The sequence below is a fragment of the Amblyraja radiata genome, chromosome 3 (genome assembly GCF_010909765.2).
Source record: "Amblyraja radiata isolate CabotCenter1 chromosome 3, sAmbRad1.1.pri, whole genome shotgun sequence".
In the NCBI taxonomy this organism is placed as follows: Eukaryota; Metazoa; Chordata; class Chondrichthyes; order Rajiformes; family Rajidae; genus Amblyraja; species Amblyraja radiata.
Window position 1 is genome coordinate 496,591 of NC_045958.1, and position 17,925 is coordinate 514,515.

The 17,925-nt window shown below is 42.5% G+C and overlaps 1 protein-coding gene across 4 annotated transcripts in view; it reads right to left on the minus strand.

Annotated features, from left to right (window-relative positions):
• Positions 1-17,925, minus strand: part of atg10 (autophagy related 10) — a 274,076-nt gene that overhangs the window by 29,690 nt on the left and 226,461 nt on the right. For all 4 annotated transcript variants that reach the window (XM_033017222.1, XM_033017221.1, XM_033017223.1 and 1 more), the window contains exon 6: positions 1,319-1,416. In XM_033017222.1, the coding sequence (XP_032873113.1) occupies positions 1,319-1,416 (98 nt within the window). The remainder of the gene's footprint in view (positions 1-1,318; positions 1,417-17,925) is intronic.

The following is a 17,925-nucleotide window of genomic DNA, read 5'->3' on the forward strand; positions in this document are numbered from 1 at the left end:
GTGCTTTGAAGCCCTTGAGCTTGAATTAGAATAGCAATCCATTCTACACACAGAGAAGTGTAACATACTCCAAATTGTTGTCATTGCTTCAGACTCTGCTTCTCTCCCTATTTTGCAGGATGGTGAGTCAGGAAATATAATACACTTTTTCCCAGACTACAGAGGACTAAAACTTGAAAGATCATTCATCCATGATTTTTCTACTACATGGCAGATGTATCAAAACTTGAGAACAAACTAGTAAATCTAGTTATTTTGTTGACATTTGTCAGCACATAGTAAGGCCTGAGCACATCCTTCTCTCATTCTATAACTTAAAGACTGTTTTTGTTTAAAATACATAAAAGCTCTCCACACATTCAAAGTTATCCTTGTCTTATGCTGCTGGACAATAATTACTTCAGGATGTTTCAGCTGCTGCTTTGTTAAAGCTGGGTGAAGCTCAAATGATAGTTAGTATGAAGGAATCAATGCTTCAACAATGAAAGCAGAAAATTTTCTAAACAATAACGCGTCTTATTTTTTACAATTTTGACGGAACACATCAGACCAAGTATAAAACGTATACACGGGAAGGTATCATGTTTTATCAACAATTACTTCTATCTGTATACATAATACTTGTGACAATGTTTAAATATATCACTGAAACATATTGAACATTGTGTTGCTTATAAATAAGATCATAAGAGCAGTTAATAGGACCACTTATTGCCTACGTATGGATATTGAAAAATCAGCTTAGATTCTGAAGTGACAAAAAAGTAACACCTGACTCTGAACAACCCACTTTTCTTCTTTAGTTTTATAGTTTTTAGAGATACAGCGCGGAAACAGGCCCTTCGGCCCACCGGGTCCGTGCCGACCAGCGATCCCCGCACATTAACACTATCCTACACACACTAGGGACAATTTACACTTACACCAAGCTAATTTACCTACAAACCTGCACTTGTTTGGAGTGTGGGAGGAAACCGATTCTCTCACGGAGAATACCCACGCGGTCACGGGAAGAATGTGTAAAGTCTGTGCAGACAGCACCCGCAGTCAGGATCGAACCCGGGTCGCTGGCCTTACAAGCGCTTTAAGGCAACAACTCTACCGCTGCACCACCGTGCTGCATTTGGGTTCACTCCTCATCAAATCAGAAGATTTATTATCATTTGCTCTTAAATATATACACACCAGAGATTTATTTGGTTAAAAAGCAAAATAATTTTAATTGCCTTAATAATAATTAATTGCATTTTAATTCAGCTTTGTTCAATCAGTGCCAATGTTAACTATTCAATAGGCTCACTGTGTAAATCATCTTTACCTTTGCTCCTTCGTGGCACCAGTCATTATTGGAGTCATTAATTCAGAAGTTCGACAAGGGTGAAGAACAAAAAATGGCTGCCCAAGTATATGGTGTTCCTGCACAAATAATAAAAATAAATATTTAAGAACCAATTTCACACAGGTTTCATCACAGGATACTACTATTATATCATCTCCACACGAGCTCCACAGTGAATCAATGTAATCCATGCTGTTTCCAATCTATCCATTACATAATTTCCCAGATTTTTCCAAGTTATTTTTACATTCAAGCAACTAAAATTAGCAACCTAAACTTTCTTTAAGCTTTGTGTTCAAATACTGCTCAAACTTCAAGCAATGAGTTAAACTTGCAATGCAGTAAGGATAAATGGTGCAGTTTAGATGATTGGGTGAAGGATAAAGTATCACAGCATGTCCCTGCTATACAGCATGGAACAAGGTTCTTTGACCCACCTACTCTGCACTAACCACCAAGCACATGCTTACACTTTATCTCTTTATATTTTCCCACACTTTGCAATAACCTCCCCCACGAACCTATCATTCACAGCAGGGACAATTACAGTAGCCAATTAACAAACCAACGTTACGTTTTTGTGATGTGGGAGAAAATTACTCCAGTCCTGGAATTAGCCCACTCATCACAGGAAGAACTCCCCACAGATAGCACCCGAGGTGAGGATTGAACTCAGGTGGCAGGAGTTGGGGAACTCTATCTGCTGCACAACTGCAATGGACATAAACAGTCATAATGGGAAGGTGGCAAAATAGGAAGTTATTAGGACGTTTATATATTGGTAAAGGTTGATAATATGGTAAGAATCAGAGCAAAGGATTTTATAACAAAGGATTTTCTGGCTCACGTTCCATCTTTATGATCAGCATTTGTTTTTTTATGTGTACGTATGAATGTGTGTATACACACACACACTGGACTTTTTTTCCCCATTTATTATATTGTTTATAGTGTATGATATTTACATATTCTGTTGTGCTGCTGCAAGTAAGAATTTAATTGTTTTATCCGGGACATATGACAATAAAACACTCTTGATTCCCTTGACTTGCATTCAGTGTTTAAGTGAAAAATGACTAGATAACCAACACTTCAGCAAGATTTTCAATATACCTGTACCCCACCATTCATGATAACTCCAGCCAAACACAAAGAGGTGGAGTAACTCAGTGGGTCAGGTTGCATCTGTGACTGGAATGGACTGCCGACATTTCAAGTTGGAATGCTTCTTCAGTCTGAAGTAGGGTCCCGACCCAAAACGTCACATGTCCATTGCCTCAGTAGATGCTCCCTTACCCGCGGAGTTACTCCAGCTCTGTGTTCTGTTCAAGATTCCAGCATATGGAGTTTGTTGAATCAGGCGATTGTAGAGGACCCTACAAGGGAGAGGCTAAAGCCTGATCTACTCTTGGGAAGTTGGGAAAGGCAAAGACTGAACTGTCTGTGGGTCAGCCTTTTGGGACCAGAGACCACAGTTCTATTAGCATTAAAATAATGATGGATAAAGACAGGTAGCGGGTCTATGAGTTAAAATTCTGAATTGGGGCAAGTCCAATTTTCATGACAACAGAGAGGAACTTGCTAAAATTGATTGGAGTAGGTTGTTTGTGGGCAAAGGAACATCCATAAAATAGGATGACAAGAGTTCAAGGCATGCATGTTCCTGTTAGAGTGAAGTGGCAGTAAGGAAGCTAGGATGATTAAAGAAATTGAGGCTCTGGTCTGGAGAAATGTGACCATGGGTCAGGTGTAGGCAGCTGGGATTGAGCACACTTAAGAAGGAAGTAATGAGGGCAATAAGCAGCAGATAATATTAAAGAAAATCCAAAGAGACTTTATATATATGAAGGGACAGAGGGTAACTAAAGAGACAATAGTTCGCAGTAACCAAAGCAGTTATCTCTGTGTGGAGTTGCAGGAGAGAGTAAAATGCAGGTGCCCTGGCTGAGATATATGAATCAGCATTAGATACAGGTGAGGTGCCAGAAGACCGGAGGGTGGCTAATGTTGTGCCTCTATTTAAGAAGGGCTGTAAGGAAAAACCAGGGAACTATAGGCCAGTGAGCCTAACATCTACGATTTATGCATTCGGATAGACAGGAGTTGATTAGGGATAGTTAGCATGGCTTTGTACGTGGAAGATTGTGTGTTACGAATCTCAAGTAGTTTTTTGAAGAAGGATGACGAGGGCAGAGGTGTTGTCTATGGACTTCAGCAAGGCATTGATAAGGTTCCGTATGGTAGATCGCTCTGGAAGGTTTGATCCATGGGATTCAGGGAGAACTAGCCGACTGGTGGAGAATTCGCTTCATGGTGATAGCAGAAGGTTTTTGTTTTGGACTGGAGGCAACACCGAGAACCTCCCTTGGATCAGCAACAGAAATTCAGTTTTTGTTCTGCGCTTATACTGATATGCACGCCATACTTAATTTTGTGACCGTTTCACTGGAAGTGGCTGCTGAGGTGGCATTTAGGAGAAGAATTTAGTTTGGTTTAGAGATACAGTGCGGACACAGGCCCTTCGGACCACCGGGTCCGCACCGACTAGCGATCCCCGTACGCTAGTACTATCCTACACGCTAGAGACAATTTACAATCTTTATCAAAGCCAATTAACCTACAAACCTGTACGTCTTTGGAGTGTGGGAGGAAACCGGAGCACCCGGGGAAAACCCACACAGGTCACGGGGAGTACGTACAAACTCTGTACAGACAGCGCCCGTAGTCAGGATCGAACCCATGTCTCTGGAGCTGTAAGGCAGCAACTCTAGCGCTGCGCCACCGTGCTGCCAAGTACTCGCGATAGGAAAAATATAAATAAATGTGGGAGAGGGCAGGGAAATGGGACTGGAATAAATAATTCCAGTTTATACGACAGCATCAATGCAAACTTACAGGGTGACTGACTGCTTTCCATGCTCTTATTTCTAAATTCAACGTCTTTATAAGCAATTTTATTGTCTCAATCTTCCAAATATTTTAAATTGAAGAAGATATTGTACTATACGCATTAGTACTGAAGTTTTTTTTGGAATCAGTTTGAAAATATAGAAATATCCCATTGAACACAAGCAACTAGATTGAAAGAAAATGAGCAGAACCTAGCATTAAGCACTCGCACACTGACACAATCGATTAGTATCATGCATCACTGGCAGGATGTGGATTCTGCTGTTTGATTGGACATAGATGAAAATAAGAACCAGATTGCTGATCGTCTAGTTAAATTATTAAATTAATATTTTATACTCCATGAAATTCCAACCCCCTAATTTCTTTGTTAAAATGTATTTAGCAAATTTATAATGCACTCCATAGCATTTCACATAGTGATATATCTTCAAGATGAACATCAAAATAAATAATGGCATTAACAACTTTTTTTGTAAATCTACAAACCTTCGTATAATGTACCAAATAAAATAGCCGAGAATGAGGTGAAACCGGATTGGATCGTGGAAAGGAGGAAAACGCAATTCCACATAACTTTTCCGGACATTTAAAATTATTTGCTACTTGTAAATGTTTGCCAATTGCAATACAGAAGAGTGTCCTTGAGACTTTTGAAAGTATTCTAAATAAGCCATTATTTAAGCACAGCATAACAAACAGGCAGCCATTGGCTTTAGCAACCTACAAAAGCCAGATGCAACATATTAGTAACAGAATATGCCAAAATATCTCCCAGAATGAATACACTAACAGCCATGCGTTCAGGTAATTATATGGCTTTTTAAGTCTTACAAAATGCAATATCCAGCATATAGACTTTTTTTGCATCCCCTAAAATCTCCAGGTACGCCAAAACTCAAAGATTTGCTTTCTGAAGGAATTACAGGAGACAATGGGAGGCGATCAGGCCCTACAAAAGAAGGCTTTTTTTTGTTATCAACAACAGGAGCATATTTTTTTTTGTATTTGTATTTGTTAAGCAGGTTTCTTCACGCCTGCGCTGCTATGAATCCCTTTGCAATCGTTCCCCAACTGAAGAGACGCATTCGGTGATAAACTCGAAAGATGAGCGCCAATCTTAAAAGTTAGTAGCATTGCTCTTCGGTGCCAGAAAATGCTGCAGATTCAGGCAGGACAAGGGCAAGACTCGGGTTTGACAATCTTGCGTTGTAGCGGCAAGATTTACAAATGGTCGCAGGCAACTCTCCACTCCCAAAACATTGTTTTTTTTCAGTGATCAGTCTCCATCTCCTTTCCTAGAAATGTTAACTTCTTACCCTAACCCAAATCAGCATGGACGCTAAAATAATGACTGAATTTCGTTATGGAGTTGCTAGTTTTCTAGGTTCCTCCCCATTACAATCTGATTCTACTGTGGCCATTTATCTTTCAGTGTAGTCACATACTGCTTAAATCACTGCTTCTTAGCTCTGGTGAGGAATCTCCTTCAGGGTAGGTAGTCTTTAAAAGAGTGGTACAGTGCCAGACACTGGAGATAACGATCATGGCCATGAAGACCTGACAAGGCCAGTGAAATTTAAAATCCCTCAGCAACTTCAGTTAAACAGCAGTTTTAAACTTTGGCAAGCGAGAGATGTTTTGACCAAAATCTTTGATCACTCTAAAACAAGGCCAAGACTTTTTTCCAAGAAGTTTCAATAAAAGAAAGAAAACACAGATGCAGTACTGTTCCCTTAAACTTGGCAGAAGTCCAAGCCTCTTGAAAATGATGGAAGAAAAATAACTGAAGGAATAGCCCCAGGCTAGGATTAATATACAATTCAAAAAGTAATGGTCAAGTGACAGACATCATAACATAAAAATGCCATAAAAATAATAGAACCATGAATTTCTTCAACTCTATGAACAGGAAACAAAGATCTTTTTGACATTTTTGGCACAGCAGAACAAGAATCTTACTGTTATAGCCATAGGTATACCTTGCCTGTGCATCTTTTTAAAAATATCTTGGTCTCCTAACCTAGCAAGCGATCTGATTGCCATACCCCTGGCTGGCTTCATTTGCTCACAGCTACCTCGGTACAAGGTTATCGTTTTACCCTGATACTGCACGTGGGGTGGTGAATTGATGTGCAACGAGTGCATGAGCAGCTTGCATCAATCAAAATGGAAGTAAAACGGTGGTTAGATTTGAAGAGTAGATTCACTCTTCACAATGTAATCTCCTCTACAACAGAGAGACAAATTGAAAACCGCTTCGTAGAAGACCTCCATTTAGTCAGCAAATGTGACCCCGAGCATCCGGTTGCCTGTCACTTTCATTTATCATCATATTCACACCTTGTCCTCTCTGGGCTAGTGATTCTCCACACGGTTCTGATGAAAAGCAATGAATCTTGAGAAACAGCATCCATTCCTGCAATAAGGTACGTGTATGGAACAAGCTGCCAGAGGAGGAAGTTGAGGCTGGGACTATCCCAACGTTTAAGAAACAGTTAGACAGGTACATGGATTGGACAGGTTTGGAGGGATATGGACCAAGCACAGCTAGGTGGGACTAGTGTAGCTGGGACATGTTGGCCAGTGTGGGCAAGTCGGGCCGAAGGGCCTGTTTCCACACTGTATCACTCTTTGACAACGTTCCAATACCTGACAAAAGATATTTTTCCAGCATCTGCAGTTCCTTCTTGAACACAAAAGATATTGTCAGCTCACTATAGTTTTCTTTCATGACTTGTTGAAAGACTTTCTTCACAGTGGTGGTGGTAGGAAATTGTTATGGAATCTCTCTGATTGAGTTTCAACAGCAGAATTATTATCTGAAATGAGTGGTAAACGTGGACAGGTGGGACTAGTGTAGCTGGGACATGTTGACCGGTGTGGGCAAGTTTCCATGTTATATCACTCTTTGACTCTATGCCACTATATACTCATCTTGGTTTCACATGCAAATTTGTCCGAGAAAGCTTCAGAAACCTGGTTGAAGTTCCAAAATCCTTTTGGCATCAAGGGAGTGACGAGCGTAAATAATATTCCCCGCTCTCCTCACTGCAAGAATTGTCTGCGTAGGTTGACAACCTTGTGTTCAATGCAATATTCGGTGGATTGCCATCACCATTCTATCAGCATGCTAACATATGGAACCCACTGTCTTTCTCCAAGACCACATGCTTCAACCTCATTCAAGCTATTCCCAACTTCCGTCCATAGACCTATTCTTTTGCTCCTTCCTCCTCTCACGCTTCTGGCAATTTCAAGTCGAGAATGTTTTAATTGTCAAATATACCGACAATGGAACAATGAATTTCTTGCTTTCAGCGACATAAGATGTCTGTAAACACAACACTCGACCCGAAACATCACCCATTCCTTCTCTCCAGAGATGCTGCCTGTCCCGCTGAGTTACTCCAGCTTTTTGTGCCTATCTTCAGTTTAAACCAGCATCTGCAGTTCTTCTTACACACATAGATAATATCTAATAAACAAAAATGCAATTGAAGTATTGATAACACAAATACCAATGCAAAAAAGCCCAAAGTCTTCAGTGTAATCAAAAGCAGCCCATAGTTGAGCTGTGTAGTATTCAGGAGCATGATTATTGTTGGGAAGAAGCTATTCTTAAACCTGGTGGTCACTGTTTTCAGACTTCTGTACCTTCTTCCTGATGGTAGGATGTGAAATGCGAGCGTGGTCAGGTTTGTGTGGGTCTTTGATGATGTTGGATGCCTTTTTGAGGCTGTGCCACTTATAGATCCCTTTGATCGTGGCGAGGTCAGTACTTATTATGGACCGGGCAGTGTCCACCACTTTTTAAAGCTTATTTGAGTTTCAATAAAAGGTCATTGGCTGTAAGTGTTAACTCAGTCTTTCCCTTCACAAATAATTTGTCCAACAATATTTCCAAAGATGTTTATTTCATTTCAAGAATGGAAGATTTGATTATTTAAACAGTTTAAAAAGTATAATCAAAGCCTTTGTTTTAAGATTCGTAGCACTATCTGTTTTTAATTAGAGGCACTCCTGCAACGTCTTATATTTAATCACACAATCAAGGTACATCTGGACATTTCCAGCACTTCTCTTAGATATATTCAACAAATAAGCATCAACTGATGATCTATGTAAAGCCTGCAATGGCAATAATACTAACATAGAACCTTCCTTTGATTCACCATTGTGACAAATGCCGTGGGATAGAGAAAATAATTAATGACCAAGTTTTTAAAACATTTTGAACTATTTCACTGACATGTTTAAAAAAAAAGATTTTATCTCAGTAAATCAAGGGCTGCAAAATGAAAACACAATTTCAATGAATCAGTATTTGCACAAACAATTTTTCTAGTCTTGATGATTACCAGATTTTACTTGATGAGTGGACATTATATAAAACATCATTTGCCAGATTGCCCCGGCTCCCAATCTGTTATTGATTTAGCTGTTGAGTGGCGTTCCAAAGGCACTGAGTGAAGCATCACTTCCTGCAGCTAATCTAACTAGACCTGTTCCCAGTTGATTCAAGTCTGAGCACCGAGGAACCTCAGATCAGGGAATCTCCACAGGGGGCTGGGGGAAAGACCATTTCTGCTGGAGCTGGTACTGCCATCTCCACAGGGGACCGGGGGAAAGACCATTTCTGCTGGAGCTGGCACTGCCATCTCCACAGGGGACCGGGGGAAAGACAATTTCTGCTGGAGCTGGCACTGCCATCTCCACAGGGGACCGGGGGAAAGACTATTTCTGCTGGAGCTGGCACTGCCATCTACTAAGATCATCGCTGATCTTCCCTTTCCAATGCTGTATCTTTTGATCCCGTTAATTTTCAGAATTTCAATCAAAATCTACATCTTTGTCAGTGGTGAGTTAACTCATCTCAGTTAGTTTGCGTAGAGGAGCTGTGCAATAATCATCCATAGATACAGATATTGGGTGGCACAGTGGTGGCAGCAGTAGAGTTGCTGCCTTACAGCGTCAGAGACCCCTGTTCAGTCTTGACTACGGGTGCTTATCTGTACAGAGTTTATACGTTCTCCCTGTGAGTTTTCTCCGGGATCTCCGGTTTCCTCCCACACTCCAAAGACGTACAGGTTTGCAGGTCAATTGGCTTGGTAAAATTATAAATTGTCCCTGGTGTGTAGAATAGTGTTAGTGTGCGTGGATCGCTGGTCCGCGTGGATCAGTGGGCCGAGGGACCTGTTTCTGCACCGTATCTCTAAATTAAACTGATCAAGTAGCATAAAATATTGTAAACTCATAGACATTCCAACAGAATCTCCAAAGATAATTCATTTATGGAAGATAAGGATCAAGGTCACGACATGAGGCCCTTCAGCCTACAATGCTGTGTTGAACATGCTGTGCCAAGACCATCAATTTATCTAGAAGGTAGATACAAAATACTGGAGTAACTCAGCGGGACCTTTCTTCAGACTAATGTCAGAGGAGTGGGCGGTACAGAGATAAAATGTAGTCACAGACAGTAAGACTGGTCGGAGAACTGGGAAGGGGGAGGGGATGGAGAGAGAGGGAAAGCAAGGGCTACTTGAAGTTAGAGCAGTCAATGTTCATACCGCTGGGGCGTAAGCTACCCAAGCTAAATATGAGGTGCTGTTCCTCCAATTTGCGCTGTGCCTCACTCTGACAATGGAGGAGGCCTAGGACAGTAAGGTCCTACACATTTTTCTACACATTTCTACAACATTTCCTTCACATCAATTTATTTACCTGTGCATAACTCATATCCCTCCATTCCCTGCCTATGCAAGTCTTGTACATGCCACTGAGGGATCTGCTTCAACTACTCACCACCATTTAATAACCTGGTGTGAATGTTTGAATGAACCAAAATGATTTTATAAATTTCTAGGTTCTCAAGAAACAAGATGGTCTGATTACGGCACAAAGACTATAATAATACATGGCAATTTCACGTACATATCCTCCCCTAACATCTTCATTGCCTACTTGAAATGGGCTCAGAAATACACTGGTGCTTACATTAAATTTGAGTTAACCCGTAGTCAAAAATCATAAGGCAAGTCAACAGTCCTGCTAATGAACTTGATTACTTCTCATACATTAACGTGAGCTTCATAAGTGATGGGAGCAGAATGAGGTCATTCGGCCCATCAAGTTTATTTCGCCATTCAACCACGGCTGAAGAAGGGTCTCGACCCGAAACATCACCCATTCCTTCTCTCCAGAGATGCTGCCTGTCCCACTGAGTTACTGCAGCTTTTGTGGCTGACCCATGACTGGTCTATCTTTCCCTCTCAACCCCATTCCCCAGACTTCTCCCCATAAACCTCTTGACACCAAGTGCAATGATGTGGGTGAAAATTATTTTAAGGCAGATATTTCTCATTGAAAACACTTCTATTTCCCCAACCAGATTTGTGCATTAGTCACAGAACGGATCCCATTGCAGATTTTGTTTTAGGTAACTAAACATCCCATTGTTGGACTTGGAACTGATATCTACTGTCAAATTGATTCTAGCAGCCAGACATTGAAGGAAGAACCAGTTTCCTTCTGGGAACAAACTAACACAAAATACTGGGATGTTCAATTACTTAAAACAAGATCTCTCTTAAAGATATTGCAAGAAGTCTACATTATCTTAGATAACGCAAGTACATTTCAAGAGTCAAAAGGTAAATCATGTCTGATGAATCTTAAAGAATTTTTCGAGGATGTAACTAGTAGAGTGGATAGGGGAGAACCAGTGGATGTGGTGTATCTGGACTTTCAGAAGGCTTTCGACAAGGTCCCACATAAGAGATTAGTTTACAAACTTAAAGCACACGGTATTGGGGGTTCAGTATTGATGTGGATAGAGAACTGGCTGGCAGACAGGAAGCAAAGAGTAGGAGTAAACGGGTCCTTTTCAGAATGGCAGGCAGTGGTTAGTGGGGTACCGCAAGGCTCAGTGCTGGGACCCCAGCTATTTACAATATATACTAGACTAAGTGGGACCTGTTGGGTCCCATGTTCACACGGGAGGGCTGGTCCCCCTACGCAATATTCTACCTCTCCACCAATTCCAATATTGGTGGCCAGTGGGGGGCTTTCTGGAGTGCTGGTATGGGTTCTTGGGGTGGCAGCTCAGTCCCTCAAGCCTGATCTGCTGGCAGCTCACTCACGGCTGGTGGGCTGGCAGTTGACTCATGACTATTCCTCGAAATTCAATTTCAAGCAGGGTGCAAGGCCACCAAATTCAAATCCATGTTCCTACCACTTCAAGCAGGGTGCAAGGCCACCAAATTCAAGTGCAGTTTCTTACCACTTTGAGCAGGGGGCAAGGCCTCCAAATTCAAATGCAGCTTCGTACCATTTCATGCAGGGTGAAACCACCATAAAACCACACAAAACACCAAACTCACAGTTCAGTAGACATTCAGTGTGTTCAGTTGATTCACAGCTCAGACAGAGTCATGATCTCTCCCTCCCCCATCATGCAGAGACTGAGCCACACCCACACTTCCGGGTTTTATAACCCCTCCCCCTCCCACCAGAAAAGGTGTGGCTTTCAGGGCGTGATTAACAGGAGAGAGATTCTCAACATTGTTTAAACACTAATAACACTTTTATTTTTCATTGATGGGAAGAATTCTCTGCACCTGCTCAGCGGAGGGGGGACTGAGTAAGGTGGCCAAAAATCACAGCCGTAAGTGGTAGCATTTTATCTTAAATCAATATACAATGCAAACAGGAAGTAAATGCATTTGCAGTAGTGCCTTTTAACTTCAAGCCAAAGCACCCAAGCCGCCATTTGCAGTTATTGACTTTGAACTTCAAGCCAAAGCACCCAAGCCACCATTTGCAGTAAGAAGTGCCTTTCAACTTCAAATCAAAGCACCCAAGCCACCATTTGCAGTAAGTAGTGCCTTTCAACTTCAAGCAAAGCACCCAAGCCACCATTTGCAGTAAGTAGTGCCTTTCAACCTCAAGCCCAAGCACCCAAGCCACGATTTGCAGTAAGTAGTGCCTTTCAACTTCATGCCACCATTTGCAGTTAGTGCCTTTCAACTTCAAGCCAAAGCACCCTAGCCACCATTTGCAGTAAGTAGTGCCTTTCAACTTCAAGCCAAAACATCCAAGCCACCATTTGCAGTAAGTAGCACCTTTCAACTTCAAGCCAAAGCTCCCAATCCACCATGTGCTGTAAGTAGTGCCTTTCAACTTCAAGCAAATCACCCGCCACCATTTGCAGTAAGTAGTACCTTTCAACTTCAAGCCAAAGCACCCAAACAACTATTTGCAGGCAGTGCCTTTTTACTTCAAACAAACCATATTTTCATTGTCAAACCACATTAATGGTACTCACAATTGTGTAGACATTTCTTCAGAGTTATTCAGAGCTCAGAGAGACGTGACCCTTGGCTTCATTCATCTTGCAGAGACTAAGTGAGGCACACCACTTCATGGTTTTATAGTCCCTCCCCCTCCCTCCAGCAGGGGCAGCAGAGGGAATGGTGAATTTTTTAAAAACATTAATATCTCTCTGATTTTTCATCGATGGGAAAAATCCTCCGCACCTGTAAGGTGGAGAGTGGCTCTGAGCGAGGTGGCCAAAAATGATGGCCGTAGGTGGTGGCTTTCTGTCGGAAATCGTAGCACAGTGGGCCAAAAGCGGTCAAGATCAGAGATTTAGTAATATAGAGATTAATGATTTGGACGAGGGAATTGAATGCAACATCTCCAAGTTTGCGGATGACACGAAGCTGGGGGACAGTGTTAGCTGTGAGGAGGATGCTAGCAGGCTGCAAGGTGACTTGGATAGGCTGGGTGAGTGGGCAAATGCATGGCAGATGCAGTATAATGTGGATAAATGTGAGGTTATCCACTTTGGTGGCAAAAACAGGAAAGTAGACTATTATCTAAATGGTGGCCGATTAGGAAAAGGGGAGATGCAACGAGACCTGGGTGTCATGGTACACCAGTCATTTAAAGTAGGCATGTAGGTGTAGCAGGCAGTGAAGAAAGCAAATGGTATGTTAGCATTCATAGCAAAAGGATTTGAGTATAGGAGCAGGTAGGTACTACAGCAGTTGTACAGGGTCTTGGTGAGACCACACCTGGAGTATTGCGTACAGTTTTGGTCTCCAAATCTGAGGAAACACATTCTTGCCATAGAGGGAGTACAGAGAAGGTTCACCAGACTGATTCCTGAGATGTCAGGACTTTCATATGAAGAAAGACTGGATAGACTTGGCTTGTACTCGCTAGAATTTAGAAGATTGCGGGGGATCTTATAGAAACTTACAAAATTCTTAAGGGGTTGGACAGGCTAGATGCAGGAAGATTGTTCCCGATGTTGGGGAAATCCAGGACAAGGGGTCACAGTTTAAGGATAAGGGGGAAATCTTTTAGGACCGAGATGAGGAAAACATTTTTCACACAGAGAGTGGTGAATCTGTGGAATTCTCTGCCACAGAAGGTAGTTGAGGCCAGTTCATTGGCTATATTTAAGAGGGAGTTAGATGTGGCCCTTGTGGCTAAAGGGATCAGGGGGTATGGAGAGAAGGCAGGTACAGATACTGAGTTGGATGATCAGCCATGATCATATTGAATGGTGGTGCAGGCTCGAAGGGCCGAATGGCCTACTGCTGCACCTATTTTCTATGTTTCTATGTTTCAAGAGTCAAGAGAGTTTATTGTCATGTGTCACTGATAGGACAATGAAATTCTTGCTTTGCTTCAGCACAACAGAATATAGTAGGCATTGACTACAAAACAGATCAGTGTGTCCATATATCATTATATACGTAAATACACACATGAATAAATAAACCGATAAAGCGCAAATAACAGATAATGGGTTATTAATGTTCAGAGTTTTGTCCGAGCCAAGTTTAATAGCCTGATGGCTGTGGGGAAGTAGCTATTCCTGAATCTGGTCGTTCCAGTCTTCAGACTCCTGTACCTTCCACCTGTGTGTGGGCGGGGCGACCGATGTCGCAGCGGCCTCTGCAGTCTGTCTGTGTATTTTTTATTTTTTTGTCCTGTTGAGGGTTTAGTTTGTAATGGGTTTTTAAATGTGTATGTGTGGGGGGTGGGGGGTGGGTGGGGGAAACTTTTAAATCTCTTCCCTGCATGGAGACCCGACCTTTTCCCTGTCGGGTCTCCTTTGCCGTTGGGGCCTAGCGTCGTGGAGCGGCCTCGAACCGGAGCGACCTGGGGGCTCAAGTCACGGAGCCTGTGGAGCTGGGGAGCTGTGGACCTACATCCGTGGAGCTGTGGAGCTGTGGAGCTGTGGACCTACCTCTGTGGAGCTAGCCAGCTTCGGAGCGTGGAGAGCTGCGGGGGCGAGCTGCTGCGACCCGACTCCCGTGGATGGTGACACCGGGAGCTCGCGGGTCCCCGGTGGGAGACTGCTTTGCGGGGCACCGGCAACGGCGACTTCTCCCGCCCGAATTGCGGGGTTGAGAGTGACCTGGAGGGGGGCCTTACAACGCCCGGCGCGGCTGTAAGTTGCCGCGGACTTGCTAGCGCCCGCCGGGGGCTCCAACATCAAGACCCGGGACAGGGCCCTACATCGCCCGGCGTGGCTTTGAGTGGCCGCGGACTTGCTAGCGCCCGCCGGGGGCTTTGACCTCGACTTCGGGAGAGGAATGGAGAGCAGGGGAGAGACAAGTCTTTGCCTTCCATCACAGTGAGGAGGAGATTCACTGTGATGGATGTTTATGTGAATTGAATTGTGTTGGTGTGTGTCTTGGTTCTTTTCTTGTATGGCTGCAGAAACCAAATTTCATTTGAACCTCATGTGAGGTTCAAATGACAAATAAAAGGTATTGTATTGTATTGTATTGTACCTGAAGGTAGCAGGGAGATGAGTGTGTGGCCAGGATGGTGTGGGTCTTTGATGATACTACCAGCCTTTTTGAGGCAGTGACTGCGATAAATCCCCTCGATGGAAGGGAGGTTCGAGCCGATGATGGACTGGGCAGTGTTTACTACTTTTTGTAGTCTTTTCCTCTCCAGGGCGCTCAAATTGCCGAACCAAGCCACGATGCAACCGGTCAGTATGCTCTCTACTGTGCACCTGTAGAGGTTAGAGAGAGTCTTCCTTGACAAACCGACTCTCCGTAATCTTCTCAGGAAGTAGAAGCACTGATGTGCTTTCTTAATAATTGCATCAGTGTTCTCGGACCAGGAAAGATCTTCAGAGATGTGCACGCCTAGGAATTTGAAGCTCTTGACCCTTTCAACCAGAGAATAGGACCTGATATAAACGGGACTGTGGGTCCCCATCCTACTCCTTCCAAAGTCCACAATCATCTATGGCTGGAGATGTTGCAAAGATCTTTAGCAAGCCCCTGTAATCTCCTCTCTTGCTTCTCATAATAACTTGGGTCCAATCCCATCAGGCCCTGAGGATTTATCCACCTTAATGCTCTTCAAGAGCCCCAACACCACCTCCTTCTTAATCTCAAACTGCCTTTGCGTTTCAATATTCTCTACACTGATTTCACTGGCCTCCATGTCCTTCTCCTTTGTGAATACAGATGCAACATACTCGTTGCATACTCGTTGCATGTACTTTTTTAATGAAAGGCCAAGCATCCATCCAATATTTGCTGCTCCATTTTGACCACTTTTAAAACAAGACTGAAAACTTTTATGTTTACTTTAGCTTTCAGCTAAATCTTAACTACATTGCACTTTTAACTTTTGCACTTTTTATAATGCATTTTTAATTTTGCTTTTCTTTTCTTTTAGTTCTTCTATTTTATTTCATTTTATTATTTCATTTTATTGTATGACATGTTTTTATGTGAAGCACTTTGAGTCTGCCTCGTGTATGAAATGTGCTATATAAATAAAGTTGCCTTGCCTTGCCTCCATTTTGTATCACCTTCCTAGTGAGATATGTTTTTCTGTTACATTGAGCTCACTACACATTACGTACAAAATGAAAATGTGATAATTACGTGACTAAAACCAATCTAGGTTGCAAATGACAATTTTTGCTAAGATCAATTAGGTGTGACTTTGATTCATAGTCACAGGAAGATTTCCTACCTCAACCAACAACAACGGTTTTGACCCATCTTCAAAAGATCACGTTATGGGAGTAGAATTAGGCCATTCACCCCATCAAGTCCACTACGCCATTCAATCATGGCTGATCTCTGCCTCCTAATCCCATTCTCCTGACTTCTCCCCATAACCCTTGACACCAGTTCTAATCAAGAACTTGACTATCTCTGCCTTAAATATATCCACTGACTTGGCCTCCACAGCCCCCTGTGGCAATGAGCTCCACAGATTAACTACAATCTGACTAAAGAAGTTCCTTGGCAATCTTCTTGCCATTTGCGGTATCTTAGTAAATGCATTACAGCAGACTTCTCAATAAGTGACCACACTTCAACATGACGCATGTTCATGCTCTTCTGAGACATGCAATAAGATACTCCACAAAATGTGCTCCTTTCAATACATTCCACTGCTGGAAGCTATTTCCCCCATTCGACAAAATGATTTGTTTGTGCACAGAATTCTGGACCTTTTCTGTGGTAGGTCGGTGCACTGATATCTGGCATTGGAAAATTCTTTGCCGTATAGCAAAATAAATGTCATTCTTTGTCTATGCACTCACTCTCATACAGATTTAGTCAAAGGTCTGGCTAAATCTAAATGTTGCTAAATTACTTTACAGCAAAGTAAGGATGTTATTCTTGCATTACGAGAAACAACTTGATCCACAGTCTGTTGAGGTTTGTCAGAGACAGAGCATCATTCATAAACTCCACTCATTCCAAACCCCCACTAACAACAGTCTATGTCCTTTATTAATCATGGTTAGTTTTTGCTTCAGCTGCCTTTTTCTAAATTATAGACCCCTTTATGGTCTTCTACTCAGGTCCAGATGGTGGAAAAGCCATAGTTAGTTATTTTCACTGAGAAACTGCAGCGGCCCTTGCTGCCTTGTTTCGGGGCCAATTTCAACGTACAACTACGCTTCCAATATACACTGTGCACATTGGAGATTCTGTGTTATTGGTCGGCCATAACTCCAGAAATGAATGGATGTAAGAAAATAATTTTGTCTGAAGCCAATAAGAAATTAACTGCGGTCGGTAAAGCACGAATACCTGAGTCACAAATAGCAGTAGATTAGTCAGAAGGTGGTAAATCTGTGGAATTCATTGCCACAGTAGGCTGTGGAGACCAAGTCAATGGATATTCTTAAGGCAGAGATAGGGTTATGGGGAGATGGCAGGAGAATGGGGTTAAGAGGGAGAGATAGATCAGCCATGATCGAATGCAGGAGTAGACCTGATGGGCCGAATGGCCTAATTCTGCTCCTAACTATTATGAACTTGGATTCAAAATCAGCATACTGTTAACAAATATGTAATTTCCTATTCAATCAGGAAAATAATGTCACCAACAAAATCATGCTCAGAGTTACAGACTTGACTGGAAACAGAATCACATTCATTGATCATGTTCTAACATAAAAAGCTTCAGTCATACATGATAGGAGCAGAATTAGGCCATTCAGCCCATCAAGTCTATTCCGCCATTCAATCATGGCTGATCTATCTCTCCCCTCTAACCCCTTTCTCCTGCCTTCTCCCCATAACCCTTCATACCCGTACTAATCAAGAATCCATCTATTTCTGCCTTAATATATCCACTGACTTGGCCTCCACAGCCTCCTG